The following is a 15,499-nucleotide window of genomic DNA, read 5'->3' as shown; positions in this document are numbered from 1 at the left end:
ATGGCAGCAATTGAATATAAACTTATCATAGTGATGTTTTCAACAGTGTGTTTCATCTCAATTGTATGTATTGTTGTTGTTTTTTAACCTAGAAACGGCCCTTTATATGTAAGTACTTTATATTTACACCGGGAACGGGTCCTCCAGCTGCAACATGCAACTTCACCACTAGATGTCACTGAATTCTACACATTGAAGCTTTAAGAGAGTCGTACCAGAGTTAAAGTTCAGTCCATAATGGGTGTGTGTAGTTCTAGTGGGAGCCGAGCTGGTTGTACAGTCTTACTGCTGCAGGAAGGAATGACTTGCAAGCCTGCCCTAGCCAGTGTGTTACACGTTCCCATTCACATGGTAGAAGTTGGATTCTGCATAAAATGAAGCAAAAATATATGAATGAAATACATAAGATCAAATAGATTTTCTGCCATTGGTTGTTGAGAACTGACTGAAGTCAATATGACGTCAGGAGACTCCATCACAGCTCAACAGGCTGGTGCAGTGATTTGTGTGTAATGGGTGTCAGTACAGTGAAACCTCACTAGAGGGCGACACAGTCCGTAGAAACAAATAAGACATGAAGCTGAGCTTTTTTGCATAAAATATTTTCTTATTTTTCACCCCTTTAACTTTTACATCTTATTATTTAATTAGTTTGACTTTTTAAAATAATTTCTTAATGTTTATTTTGTAATGTCTCATATTGCTTTCACAATTTTTCATGATACCTTTTTACATTTTCTTGTAAAAATGCCTTGTCCTGTGGAAATCTGCCTTGTGGCTTATACTTTTCGACACTCAAATCTAAATGGCAGTAAATTAAAAACAATAATTAGGTTATGTCAATTCAAGTGGTGCTATCCTCCTTTACATCAACATGAAAGCTTTGGCTTATATGTGAAATGGACTGATCAGAAAGTGGCAAACATAATATCTTACGTTTTTACAGGCACTATTTATGTGGTGAGGTTATGTACTAAATAAAGCGTAATATTGCATGAACACATAGGCCCATCATATGTACAGTATGTCATTTAAACAGAGGATCAGTGTCTTAACTTGAAATAACCACACATCCTCCATATAGAACACGTATCCATTTTATTATCAAATATCTGAACATTGCAATGAAGATATATATAACCCTAACCCTAACATTCCCACATTTCAGTGCACAAAATTCATATCAACAGGCCTTCAATAAATAATCTGTAAACACAAAATCTCTGTGTGAAGTCAAATACAATGACTTATGCAACAAACACACAACATGATCTATTTTAATGGGGCAACTTAAAAAATTGCTTTGGCACCTTCAAAGTAGCAAATGCAGAGTTACATAAATGAGGTGATCGAAAATGAGCCCACAACTGAAAGTGGAAATTCTTTTTGTGTCACACACAAGTCACTTATTTTCAAAATGTGTTCTTAATGCTTCCCGTTTAACCCTAACCCACACCACAGACACCACTGAAACAGATTCTGGGTGCACACGATCCGAAAAAAACCCCTGAATAATATGTTAATCACGGTGTCAGATGAAGAACAACCAAAACAACAACATGAGGCCATTTTAAGGGTTTGTGTAAAAGGAATAGTAAGCTGCCATGGCTTTGGATGAGAGGGGGTCTTTGCTATAGGAGCTACTGTGGATGGTAGCTGAGGCCAAGTCCTCACACTTAATGTCAGTGGGTGAGTCCTCGGTGCTTGGACCATTGAGAGACAAACGCCTTCGTTTGCAGGTCATGGCATAAGAATCAGCCTTGTCGAGGGAAAGAGCTGATGATTGTGTCTCTGTCCAAGAGATCAGGCCTACGCTGTCGTTCACGTCCTCCTCTGTCTGTGGTTTCACTTTGTCTGAGTCTTCTAGGAAACCAGCAGTGGGGCTGGGTCTGGGAGACCAAGGCAGACCCGTCGGGACCTTTCTCTGATATGCTGCTCTGGACCCCCACCCGGCAGACATGGTGTTGAAAGGAGAGTCTGGGTAGTAGCTGAGAGCATGGGATGTTTGCATGGAGAGTGATTTGATACCATAAGGAAGCAAGGAGCTCGAGTATTCACCATCATAAGGTGTCAAATCGAGCTTGTTGCTGGTGCTATTTCCCCCTTGCTGCATGGAGGTGACGAACCACCTCTGCGAAGTTCCGTCTTCAGTCTGAGGTGAGAGGAGGCTGTTAGTCTGTGGTACTGCTCGCTCGCTGTTGTAGAAGCGATTCTGGGGGAGGTTGTTGACAAACTGGTCCTGGAAGAGGGGCTGCATGGTGTAGCGGGCGCCCGGGACAATCTGGTGGGCACGTGGAGAGTCGGTTGGGGATGGGGTGAGGCGGTCATTCTCTGGAGCTGTGTACATCCTGAAAGAATTCATGTACTTATGTTAAGTTCAGGTCAAGAAAGGTCAGCGTCGGAACAAAAATGGAAATTTCTTCCATAGCGAGCTGACACACTTGAAAGAAATGATTTCAAGTTGTTAAATTCAGAATGAGAATCACAACACAGTGATAAAAGCACAGTTTTATGTAGCCCTATTTCTGTATTGTAAAAATATTCATACTCATTTATAGCTTATGAGGAATGCATGATGAATACTCACGAATCATAATTATCTCTGAATCCTTTGGCAAAAGGGTTGTGATCGATCTTCAGCTGCGTGATCTTAAGGAGAACAAAGCAGAAGAACAAGCAACACACTGTTATTTAAAGATACAGCGAGAAAATATATAAAGTAGCACAGTGCACATATGTATATTAACCACATGTATGAAAACATATATGAGGAAACACCCGACAGCTGATTTTAATATTAATAGTTGTCCATGTCCAGTGAATGAGAAATTACAAATGGATTGAAACAATATGCAACAAGCCTTCTGCATATTGGTCTGATTAATATATATATATATGGAAGGGGTGTGTGTGTGTGTGTGTGTGTGTGTGTGTGTGTGTGTGTGTGTGTGTGTGTCCTGCTTACGTCAGTGTTCTGATAGGCGGTGACAGCAATAAACTGCGTCTCTGGAAAAGTGAAGCTCTGAGTTTTCCCGTCACTGTTGATGTCGTCCACTCCGTCCTCCGCCACCTCCACGATGTGCAGCCTGGGCTGGTATTTATGCAGCGACTGCAGGACAACCATCTGCAAAAATACCCATCCTTTATATTATTACAATTTAAAGAAATATTCATAACTGCGCAACTTTTATTCAGTTGAATTGTTCGTTTTGCACATCTTCTGTTCTTCAAAATATTCACATCATTTCCAAGTGAGCGCTGCGTAAAAGAACTTGCAAATCAATTTCCAAACATGACTGTAAAGCGTGAAAGTGACCCTGCGCTTAATCCCGTCTATTAACGTGCACAATTTTACTGAAGCCTACTTAAAAGAGATAATCACAATTAATCATATATTTTTAAATAATCGTTTAAAGTTTGCATCTGTATCACAATCGTTGGTTTATGTAAAGCAGTCTCTTACCTGCGAAGTACTGTGACTGGTTCCTTTATTGTTGGTGAGTTTCAGTTTGCTGAAGGAGATTTCTTGTCTCATCCAGTGGGCCCCTGTGTTTGGAGACTCTGGGTGGATATACACTTTGTTACCTGGAATACAAATAAATACATTTTACATCATATAGGCTATGAAAAATATACAATGTTCATTTATTTAGTTAATTGAAAAAAGGGTTCAGCTTGCACCTACAATGGATTCACCTGTGTGAAAATAAACCTTATTTTGTCTTCAATTACAAAATGTTTGCAAATATAAATTCTGCCAGTTACATGCATGCATGGACCAATCTTACAAATGCCCTGTTTTTTAAATAAATGATGGTGAATAAAGTAAGAAAATCCACATAAAAGCCTCATATTGACCTGGTTCAGTACCTTGGCTGCTGTTGTCCGCCTTCCCACAGGTGACCCACTTGCCACCTTGAAACCTCCAGTGGTTTGGATCCGCCAGCACCACCTCCACAAACACGTTGTAATGCGAGGTCAGGTTGAGACCAGCTATGTTAAAGCTGAGGAACGGGAACATCCGTCTGCAAACGCAACACAAAACCAAATCAATGCACAGTCAAAATCTGATCTGACAGTGACTTAAAGCAAGTCTTAGTTTTTACGCGGATAAAAGTTGTTTTATGCCCATCACTGCAGACCACCCCTGCCTCCTCACCTGCCCTGCTTGGTGATGATCATCTCCGTCTGGTGCCGGTGGAACTTGAACCACAGGGGCCGGTTGCAGAGGTAGACCTGGGCCCTCATCCCGGGGCCGGTCGTCGGTAGAGTCATGTTGCTGAGTGCCGAACTTGAGCCGGTGAATGGCGGGTAGATGCAGCCGGGGCTCTGCCCGAGCTGGTACGCCGAACTAAAGTGACCCCGGCCGGTCGTGGAGGGAGAATACCCCGCGGGAGGCAACACGGAGCCCAGGTGGAGAGATGAGGGGTACCTGCCCGCACCGGACGGGGTGTAAACCGTCCCACTGGGGGTGTAGGGGATAAAGGAACACTGGCTGGCTGTGTCCGGGCTTTGTTTGGAAACTGATGGAGTGTTGTAGTACCGCTCGGTACCCACCCCGTGCTCCGGGTATCTGCTGCGGACGGTCACATCATCCCCCTCCACAGCTGGAGACTTGCGCCTCTCATCCGATGCCTCCTTAGCAGAAGAGAAAGTGCTGCTCTCTCCTTCACCGCCGAGCATGGCTGCTTCTCTTTTCTCGTCTCAGGGGTCGACTGCGCTCGTTGATCCCAGGTGACACCAGTCCTGTCCGAGGACTGTTCTTCCCTCTCAGGAGTCACTGGATCTACTTTATTTCAGCGGTCTCCTGCCTGCCTACAGTTTTGTCTAGATCCTGGAGACAGACACAGATTGGGGTTAAGGACGGTCTGAGCTACAAATATAAAGTCATCAAGCTGTTGTCACCAACACTCGAAAGGCCCCATATGTGCCAAGCGCGTAAATGTTTGTTCAAAGAAACACATCAATATCAAGGCTGGAGATCTGTGTGGGCGTTTCACGGTGTGACTGAAGTCTGATTCCAAACCTGAAAGGTCTTCTTTTAAAAATCAGTGGATTTACTTAAAAACAAGTCAACTTTGCCAGATGGCTCCATCTCCCTTTCTTTTTATTCCATCTGTGTTTTTTTTATTTATGATAAAGCACCTTATATTTTTTAGATTTCAAATTGACCAGGAGAAATTAAATCTGCAACGTGATAATAGTGAATATTGTAATGACCTGTGTTGTATATATTTCAGACTGGTGACCTGGATGATATTGAAGAAGCTGCCTTGAGGTAAGAGTCAGTTTCTTATAAGTCAAATAACAAACTTTATATATATGACTAAGCTTATATAGTAATGTATATGTTTGTGGGGGTTAACTCCCCCGGACTGAAACCAGTGAAACATTGAAAGAATCTATGTGATTTTATCAGTAAATTAGAAATAACTATTTTTTTGGCTTTACATTTTAACATGGTTAAAAAAATATTTTGGGAAAAATAAAACCCATTGTGAACAAACGGACGCCTACACTGACTCTCTTAGCAATAGATAAGGTGCTGATAATCCTATATCATTATTCAGAGTTAATGGATTTGCGTTATTCACATCTGATGCGGTCCCGTGTCCCTACGGGAAAACCAACGTGAAAAGGAGAAATAGCCAATTATTTTTCCGTTTGAAGAAACCTGTGATGTTTCGTGGATCAGACAGTTCAGTGTGAGAAATGACAACAAATATATTAAAACGACCCCATCGAGAAAAAAAAATTATATAGCCAAAAATTTAAAATACATCTGCAGTGAATATAGACAAAAACTAAATATAAATAATGCGCGTTAATTTCCTACATATATAAAAAAATGTGTTGTGAAAAACATTTCGGTTTCTAAATGTGATCATATTTCTAAATAATCATAAAGTAATACTTCATCTGAGAGTCATAAAAACTGCAGAATTCAAATTTAGACATCTTTTTAAATATGATAAAAACCAAAACTTACCAAGTGATGTTCCTCCCGTTTCTCTTTACAAGTCAAGTTCAACGCACACGCATAAAATATTCAAACTAAAGAAAAACTTGGGCAACGTCAACGACCTGCGGAGGAGAGTCCATAGCAGCACACGGCATCATATTGTGTTTAAGGAGGGAGCAGGCTGTGAGATAAAAACCCGAGCCATGTGGAGGCGGACTGATCCGTGCGTAAAGGCGCACTCCCGCTTTCACCGCTGCTATCTACTTGTGGCCATGACGCACCGATGGCAGCCTATTGACAGACTTTCCTCTGCTCTCCAGGGGAGGGGCAGGGGATCCTCGGCGTCACAGCCAAGGTGTTTAAAGAGCGAGGTAGCATCCCAACCCATCCGTGAACTATTTCCATCCCACCGTCCTCACAGAGATCAGTGGAGGTATATATCCCCATCGTCTGGGCTCTGGGTGTGTCACTCAACACCGAGTTTGTGGTGACCCTACTGAGCCTCATGTTGTCATATAACCTGGATCATTCTCATTCCTGTGCAAAGACTTCGAAGAGAAATGCATGAAACCAAATTCAACACAAAGCAAAAAAAAATCTGAGAGGCATAGCTGATTTAGCCAAAATGGGTATGGTCAAATGGGGCTGAGCGTTATGGCCAAAACTTGTATCAAGATAAGAATTTTCATATCAGTCGATATTGATAGAATTCGAAATAAATGTCAAATTATCATATCTGTTAAGTTCAAAGACAGATTTTTGTTTCTGAGGGAAGGTTGTGTTTTTAAACTTAAATGGCAAACTCTTGATAAACAGTAAAACATTTTACGATTTTGAGGTAGGTCAATCATGTGTTACTCCTCCTCACCTTGTATATATATGGTTATATTTCTATTGATGGGGATTATATTGCAATAACCATTGTATTGTTTTAGCAAAACATATATATTTTCCTCCAAAATTAGTTCCATAAACGTTTCAAACCAACAAAACCATTGAGCCCTACATTTCATGCTTTAGCCATTGCGGTGTGAAATAAGAATAGGAAAAGTAAATGTGCCTCACTGACAATAATGGAAAAAAAACACACCACTTTTTTCATTCATAGTGTTGCTACAGCTGCACATATTGAATTTTCTTGAGTAAAACTCAGCTGCATCAGAGTCTGAGCAGCAGATATATAGAATCAATATGATCCCTCATGACACTAAAATACAGTGAGAACATTGTATTGTTCATTAAATATCTGTATCAGAAGGTAAACAAGTTGACACCAGATCTCCAAACCAACAGCACGATGCTGAGTATAAACGCTCCTCAGTGTCACCAGAATATACAGTGGGGTTATAGTCACAAAAGTGCAAAGACTTCACAGATAATTTGAGCTCTTAAATGTCTTAAACATCAAACTGTTTCCTCCTCGATACCTCCAGCTTCTTCAGTTCAAAGCAGACCAGTTTCAGACTAAACATGTTGTTAATGGCACACCTTTTAGCAGCTTAGAGACCCACTCCCCTCCCAGGACCAGACGACGCTCAGCTGCAGCTTCTGCTCAGCTGCACAGAGAAAAGTTTACATGATAAAGACAGTGAGAGGATTAGTGAGGCAGGTCACCACCTCTGAAATAAACACACCACACATCAAACAAGACAAATCAACTATTTGGGGTAAAGTGTTTGAACAGCAAACAGTCTAAAGCTAATACACTTTCTGCTGATTGCGCTGATAAACTAATTGAGTGCTTGATTATCTCAGGAAGTCATGAACATATAGAATTCACGGATGTTTGTGTGCAGTAAGTCCTAGTTACTCTGTTAAATGTATGTGTGGGAATTTAAAAAATCTAAAATCTTTGCAATGATTCATAGAAGAACAGTTTTAAGTTACACAAAGAACCCCTTAGCAAGAGGTCCTTTAAAGAACCATTTCTGCAAACAGATCTCAAGACTCAAAAACTGGTTCTTTGGAGCACCCTGGACCCAACTGTTTAAATAGAGAACCTCTTTTAAAAAGCTCCTCCGGTATTTGTATCCATATTATTTCAATTAGAATGGACATGGTTTAAAAAACATTAGCAATATATAGCTGTTGACCATTTATTGATATTCCATTTAGCTTAAAATTGATTAAAAGGTATTAAAAATGTCAGTTTTGGAAAAGTATAAAGCTTTCTCTTTCTTTATTTAGCAAAGTATCATCCGACACACGAACACATATGGTCACGTGCTTTGTCGGTAAAACCAATGAGTCAGAAGTGAGAATGTGTGGTGCCCTGAAAAGTTTCAATTGCACTTTCTTTAGAGGCTTCTTTCGTCCCAGTAGTTCACACTCCCTGACTGCAATTACTCTCCTTCATGAAAGTCTCCTCTCAAAAATATATATAATCATGCTTGTACTGAGCAGAAGGATGACGGAAGTGTAGAGTTTGACACTAGAAAGGGTTTTTTTCTGCTGAACAGGGTTTTTTTCCCCAATCTCTTGAATTTCAGTTTGACACGTGCATGTACAAATATAAGTCTGCCACATCAAAAGTGTGGAGCCAGTCACAGCCGAAATACAAGTGTGATAGAATGATGAAACATGACACCTGCAGTGCAGTATGCATACACCAAGATATTTCTTCATGAACTAAATCTACATTTTGTATAAAAACAATGGCAGGGTTTTGTAATATATTTTATATGATGATAGAATGTGTGGAGAGCATATTTATTAATTACTTTTCAGCATTTGACTTATTTGTCTTACTCCTCACTTCAAGCACATACAGTTTCCTGTTGTTAAATAGTAAATGCACTTTCTACTTTTGATGATCACTTAAAGTGCTTTACATTACAATTTTTTCATTTACACATTAACACACACACACACAACACCATCAATCACACACTTCAGGTGCAGTTTTGGGTTCCATATCTTACTCAAGGACATGTAGAAGCACGGAAGAGCTGCGGATCGAACCACCAGCCTTCTGGTAAATGGGCAACCCACTTTAACTTCTGAGCAACAGCTCTGCTCATGTTGACTATAGCTCTCCCAAAACATCACTTCTGTGTGTGACATACTGCTGTTTGGCTGCTTGTGTTCATTGGGCAGTGACTGGCCTCCTTCCTCACGCGCGCTGAGCAGCTTCCCCTAGCTGTGCCTGCTTTTTGACACATCTAAAGGGCTGCGTCTGACATCTTGCCATCCTGCCGGTCACCTCTCCCGCAGCGCTCGTACCAGGCAGGAAAAAAGCTGGTGACCTGGCCATCGCTGCCCTGCCCTAGGCCACTGGCACCCCACTGGCAGCAGAAGGTCTGTTGGTCTGACGCCATGCCAGGATCTCTGCCCGCCACAGCATGTGATGTCACGGCAGACACGCTCTCGGAGGAGGGTTCTGATTGGATGCGAAGGTTTGCCTCTCTCGGTTCCTGGGAAATACCCTCAGCCCACCGACATACAAAGCTAATTTTGCCTTATGTTGTTAAGGGTTAAGGCCAGAGGATGTTTCACCTTGTTAAGACCTACGAGACAAATTGTGATTTGTGAATATGGGCTATACAAATCACAATTTGATTGATTGATCAAACTCTTTCAGCCTTTGGTGCTGATCAGCTGATATCCCCGGTCATACAGAAATCCAGGAATATCTTTACCACTGATGTGATGTAATCTACAAGACCACTGCATAAAAAAAAGACTTCAACTTTTTTAACTGCCAGATCAAAACTGAACTTTAACTTTTAGAAGAATTTGTAATTTGTAGCGTAACATATGTATTGAAATATACCTTGATAATCAACAGTTATTGATGGGAAATTTGATCCAAGCACTTTCCATAAAGAACATTTGTGAATGCCATCATTATAAATAATGGGATTTTACTAACTTATACTCAGCACTGAGAGTTTTTACAGCAGGGCTTAAAATAGCAGAAGGCCTCAAGCGACCTCTTCCCCAATCTCCCCCCTACACTTGCGTTTATGGTTCGGTCCTACATCCTGTTAAGAGAAGCAGCAGGAGCGGACCATCACATTTGGTGCTCAGCGTGGGGGCGGTTGGTGAGCTGTCATGTTCCAGCTATCCCATGGAGATACACTTCTGCCTCTCTGCGAAGATTTGGTGTTTTCTCATTTGCATTTGCTAATGAGATCCCGTTTGCATGACTTTATACTGGGAGGCTATCTCCCTGAATATCTCTCTACAAATACAGGAGGCATGTGAAATCCCATTTATCTAACCATTACTTACCACTTAGTCCCATTAAGATTACGGATGTCTTTTGCAGAGAAGATCTGGCTGATAAAGTAGCATTGAGTTGATGAAGCAGTGAAATAAATTGAGTAAAACTGTAGATATTTCCTCAGCAACAGCTTCACAGTGACATTTACCGTAAAAAGCTCCAATGCCGACATTCAACAAAGGTAAATGTCATCTCGATCCAATGATACTGTCCAATTTTATAGTAGAGGCTTTAAAAAGTGTCCAAACATAAAGTAGAACATTATTTCTCCTCTCTCACCGCCTGTATGTGCCTCAAGAGCTCAAACCATTTCACTGATGATCAAGTGTCTGAGCATTGCCTCATCAGCTCAGCCCGATCTCAACTTCACGCAAGCGATTCATCTTCCCAGAAGCTTTCTTCAGCCAAGAGCCATGACTCCCAAAATCACTTATCTGACAGGAAGTTGTACAAGTCGAAGGCCAAAGCCAATTAAGGCCCGTTCAGAGCACTTCCTCATTATCACCCAATCTGTACTGTTAAGAATTCCTGCCCACCAATCTGCCAGTGTCAGCAACCCCCTCTAAAAAAAACCCATCACAATTTGTTCTCGGGCCACAATATCTTAAAGTAGAAAATGTTGTTCCTGCTGAAGTGCTGCTGAGCGAGTCACTGTGAACACTGGGAAGAGAAAATGTATTACCAACTTAAAAAACATTACATTTAAAAAAAAAGACATATGAATGAAGTTTTATCAAATTTAATTGCGCATTTGTCTGAGTATAAGTGGTTTACGTACTCATTTTTCTTTCTTTCAGTGCACTTTGCAATTCAAAGCTGCTTTTTACCTGGCTGACCTCTGACCTCCCTGTGAAAGAAAGAAGTCACTTGAGCTGATATCAGACGTGCACTGGACTCCAGACTTCAAACTATCCGTGGGAGCTGTATGTGAGAAGACAATGTGATCTGAGAACCTTTGGTCATAAAGGCCGTCGCCAGTGACAATGTGCTGTTAACAAAACTTGTTATTTCAGATAACACACTTCATGTCATGCCTCCTGCATGCTCTACCCAGACACCACCTCTCGTCTGAATGTTTCCTGTTGTTGTTAACACATCTGACCCAAACAATCTCCTGCCACGTTTTTCACATTTGAAAAGCCAAGTACATTTTCTAGTGTACATGTCTGAAAACGGCTCTGGAGAAATCCCTACAGGCTTAATATATATACACATTGATTTAGAAAATATACAGTATAGTTAGTCATCTATCCCATATCTATGATATTTAAGCAGAATAAATGTATTTAAACAACTCAAATCCAATTCTATCAATCACTGTGATGAACCAATTCTCTCACAGAACAAAGCCACTCTTCGTATTGTCCCGGCGAACATCTCTTTGTCCAGTGGGGTGGAAAGTATATTTTCTGCATTATGTCCCCTCTCCGAGCATGTTTTTCTCATATGGGGAATCTGCTGACTGTGGTATCACATTATGATTAACAATTTAACTATGATCCCCTTCTTTCCCATTGTTATTCCACAGATGACTACGAATAAGAATGTAATGCCGGCGACGGCGTGCAGGCTTCATTAGATTCATTGATTGATTTATTGTTTTCCATGGTTGTAATCACTTCCCCCAAGGTAATTTGTAAGCTCTTTATGGTTCAGAGGTATAAGCCTGAGAGTTAATTAATCGGCTTTGTTTATAAGTTTGGAAGTAGAAATGCCCCTCTGAATTGGTAACTGCTTGGAAGGGAACAGTCTCTGTGACAGAATCCCTTCTTCGCCATGACAAAAAAAAAAAAATCAAAACTAAGCAGCTAAACAGACATAATTATATCTGGGTGATTTCTGGATGCTTGCATTTTCCTAGATTCATGTTTGCTTTGCTAATTTTCTTCTTGTCAAATCCAAATTTAGGACTTTGCCGTGTTTCAGGAGCAGACTCTGTCACATTTAGTCAGAAACAATCATTAAAAAGCCATTGTTCCATCAAGCAATAATCTGACACTACACACAAACACTTTAATTATCCAAAAACACTATAGATTTTTAATGAATTTGAAAACATGTTTTTGTTACTCTCAACAAATTATAATCACCCCAGAATTAAATGATTCTATTTTTATAATCGGACCCAAATTTGTGCCACTATCCTTGCTCCGCTCTCACCCACCAACAAAACCCCAGCGATATCGCCTGGCCTTTGTCGAGCTCAAGTGAAGTCCCAGCTCCCTTTAATTGGCTTTTTGATGGTATGTGAATGGGAGCTGCTGTTTATGGGTTAAGTGCATCTTGATCAGAGCTTTAATCCAGTCATTAGCAGAGAAACATGAGGTGTTGAGAGCAGCGAGGAGAGGTTGATAATTGAGACGCTGCTTCCTTGCACCATGTGCTGTGTACGTGTATGTGTAGGCTGCATTAGTGAGTATGTGTGTGTGTGTGTTTGTGTATGCATGGAAAAATGTAAAAATGTAAAAGACAACCTGAGGAAGGAAAATATTTATAGTGATGATATATAGGGTGAGTGACATTTTACACACTGTGACAGAAACTCTTGTTTTTCATACTCACATTTTTTATATAATTATATACAATGGATTCAAAGATCAAAAAACAAAACCCCACAGTGATTCCACAGCAAAATACAACTACCACAAAAAACTCCAAAGAACAGTTTTATTTATTTCAGATCATACGTTTGTTTCCTGATGATAATATGTACGGCTACATAAAAATAGATTGTTGTCTACAAAACACACAACTCCTCCATACCCGGCCTATTCCTCCCTGTTGCTCAGCTGTCAAATTCTCACTGAGTTTTTCTCACTGTATATTTTAGCACCTATCCCCGTGTGAGGCCTGTGTTCTTCCGTACCCACGCTCTTGTACCCGTCTCACACACACAAACACAAATGTGGATGCACGGAGTGTTGAATCAACGAGTCTATATTGAATAAACATGCTGCTTTTAGATAGGGTCCTAATTTGCATCATCCTTTGCAAAGTGTATTTTCCTCCATTTTCAGTGTGATTTATTGCAGACTTACACACACACCTACTGATCCTTTAAAAGCACTGTCAATTGCTCACAAACCTCCAGTGCTAGTCAGAAGGTGACTCACCTTCTCCGAGGATCATCAACAAATAAAACCCCCAAATGTAGCCCATTCATACTTAGCCAGTGACATGGAAGCAGGAAATGTGGTTCAGAAGTGGTATATTCAATATGTGTGTTTAGTTAGACAACAGGACCCAGTTTGGATTTTTTTTTTTTAAATTTGCTTAAAGAATCCTTACACTTTATTAAAGTAATTTGCATACTAGAATTTGTATATCTATATTTGTAAGCAACAAATCATATTCATAGGTTAAATATTTCCACATGCATGTATTTCTTTTGTTTATGAAAAAAGATTGTATAGAAAATATATAACTTAATTTCTTTCAGCGATTATTTCATTTGTAACTTAATAATATCAACTTGGAACATAGCCTCGGTGTCCATCTGTGCGTACAAGAGTACATCTCAACATGTTTCTGGTTAGTGCCACACTACCCTGTGCGTGTGTCTGTGTGTGTGTCTCTGTGTGTGTGTGTGATGCTTTGTCTATCATTTTAAGTTGTGAAAGGCACAATGACAAGAAGAATACTGTGGGCTGAGTTGACCTAAACTAACAGCTTCACCTCACATGACTCTCCCTGTGTGAATGTGTGAAAACATTAACAGGCCATTTACATCACAAGATGACACATTCTCCCAGGTCAGCAGACACACACACACGCACGCATGCACACAATTCTCCGTCAGCGCAAGAGACAAATGGTGTCTCACTTTAATTCTGACTGAGAAGAAAGAGGAAACTCAGCTCTTGACTTGTAAAAGTACCAGGATGTTGTGAACTCTGAGCGAATATGCACATACATGCAGGAGGCACAGATCGATGTTTAGCATGACTTTACTGCAGCATAGGACTGACTGAGAGTGAAGAAACTGTAATGCTTCACTTTATGGAGCCTGGACAGTGCTTTTGTGCATTCAAAAGTCACAAATGTGATTTTACTCGAACACACACATACGCACTTCTCCTTTATCCATGAAGTAATTATCGATCTTGTGCTTTGCCTTCTCTACTTTGATAGTGTTTTTTCCCCTGTCATAATGGAAAGTCTCCCCGGCCATTTCTTCAGCCTATTCTTCATTTGGAGTAATTATAGATGGAGAGGTAAAAGATGCCCCCCCCCACACCCGCCCGTCCTTTTCTTTCTCTGTCCTGCCTATCTTCCTCTCCCCCTGCGTGCATTCAGAGGAGCTCTCACCACTGCATTCTTATTAGGGACATGTCTGAAAGGCTCTCCGCAGCATGTGGTGTTCTCTGACCATCCACTACTGCTGCTTTTTGTTGGCATTAACAAGCCAAGGATAGCTTTTCAACAGGTACAAACTTTTCCTTTTAGATAATTAACTGCATTCAGACACTCAGCTCCGTGTAGGCTATGTGCGTACAGAAACCTAGAGAGGTTCATATTCTGGACAGAGAAAAGGGAGAGAGATGGAGGAAAAAAAAACTTGATCAAAAGACAAGATGTTCTCTTGTGGTGTTGTTTAGTGCGAGTGGATTCTATACCAAACTCCTATTCAAATGGTGTGGTCTTCATTTCTGTCCCCCTCGTCATCTCCGTCCTCTTCATCTTTTCATCAAGATGGACCGTGTAATGAGGGAAAACTCTGGTCATTGTGGAGCGGTCAAAGGTTTTCTGCCTTAATGAATGGAAGAAACACAAGAAGGGCTGAAAGCTCCCCCTCATTCCTGTTTGCCTTGCCGCAAAAGCCCCAGGATGCCTCCTGAAGAAGGCCTCCTCCATCCATCTCCGTCTCATCTCTTGTTAAAGGGGGCATAAAGCAAAGGCAGAGGGGAAAAGTAATTTTCTTCTCCTGTCTATCCATTCTTTTGGTGGGCTTCTGCCACTTTCTGCTGTGTACTTTCATAAAGCTTATAATTATCTTGGTGAGAGCCCCTCAAGTGAGAACGAATGGAGTCTTTGTACCCTTCTCTCTCCAGTCCTCTCCTGTTTCTGGGAAGAAGGAAGTCATATTAACATTTGGTCTGTCCTTTTTACAGATGCAGCGAGAAAAGCCAGATGTGTCTCTAAAAAAATCCCATTTAACGAAACTTAATTTGACAAACGGATTTTCAGAGTCACAGCTGAGAGTGTCAGAACAGGACAGGGGGAGGATGCAGTAACTGAAGGGAGCTTTCAAACTTTCATCACATTTAGTATTTACCCTACTCTAATTAGCAGAGTGGCCAGTTTCATTGCAA

At 40.8% G+C, this 15,499-nt stretch overlaps 1 protein-coding gene across 2 annotated transcripts; it reads right to left on the bottom strand.

The window, feature by feature from the left end:
- Nucleotides 1-1,081: 1,081 nt before the first annotated feature.
- eomesb (eomesodermin homolog b) lies at nucleotides 1,082-6,261 on the bottom strand. 2 transcript variants are annotated; one of them, XM_020091230.2, is made up of 7 exons: nucleotides 5,990-6,261; nucleotides 4,160-4,834; nucleotides 3,871-4,025; nucleotides 3,464-3,585; nucleotides 2,966-3,124; nucleotides 2,588-2,649; nucleotides 1,082-2,348 (listed from the first exon to the last, which is right to left on the bottom strand). In XM_020091230.2, exons 2-7 carry the CDS (start codon nucleotides 4,681-4,683, stop codon nucleotides 1,571-1,573), a joined length of 1,800 nt encoding a protein of 599 aa, XP_019946789.1. In that variant the 5' UTR covers nucleotides 4,684-4,834; nucleotides 5,990-6,261; the 3' UTR covers nucleotides 1,082-1,570. The 2 variants fall into 2 exon arrangements, with proteins under 2 accessions (XP_019946789.1, XP_019946788.1); XM_020091229.2 differs by having other exon boundaries at nucleotides 3,859-4,025; nucleotides 5,990-6,178.
- Between the last annotated feature and the right edge of the window lie 9,238 nt (nucleotides 6,262-15,499).

The sequence above is a fragment of the Paralichthys olivaceus genome, chromosome 13 (assembly GCF_024713975.1).
Source record: "Paralichthys olivaceus isolate ysfri-2021 chromosome 13, ASM2471397v2, whole genome shotgun sequence".
NCBI classification, from domain to species: Eukaryota; Metazoa; Chordata; class Actinopteri; order Pleuronectiformes; family Paralichthyidae; genus Paralichthys; species Paralichthys olivaceus.
The sequence above is the reverse complement of the archived record's forward strand: the minus strand, read 5'-3'. Positions and strand labels throughout refer to the sequence as shown.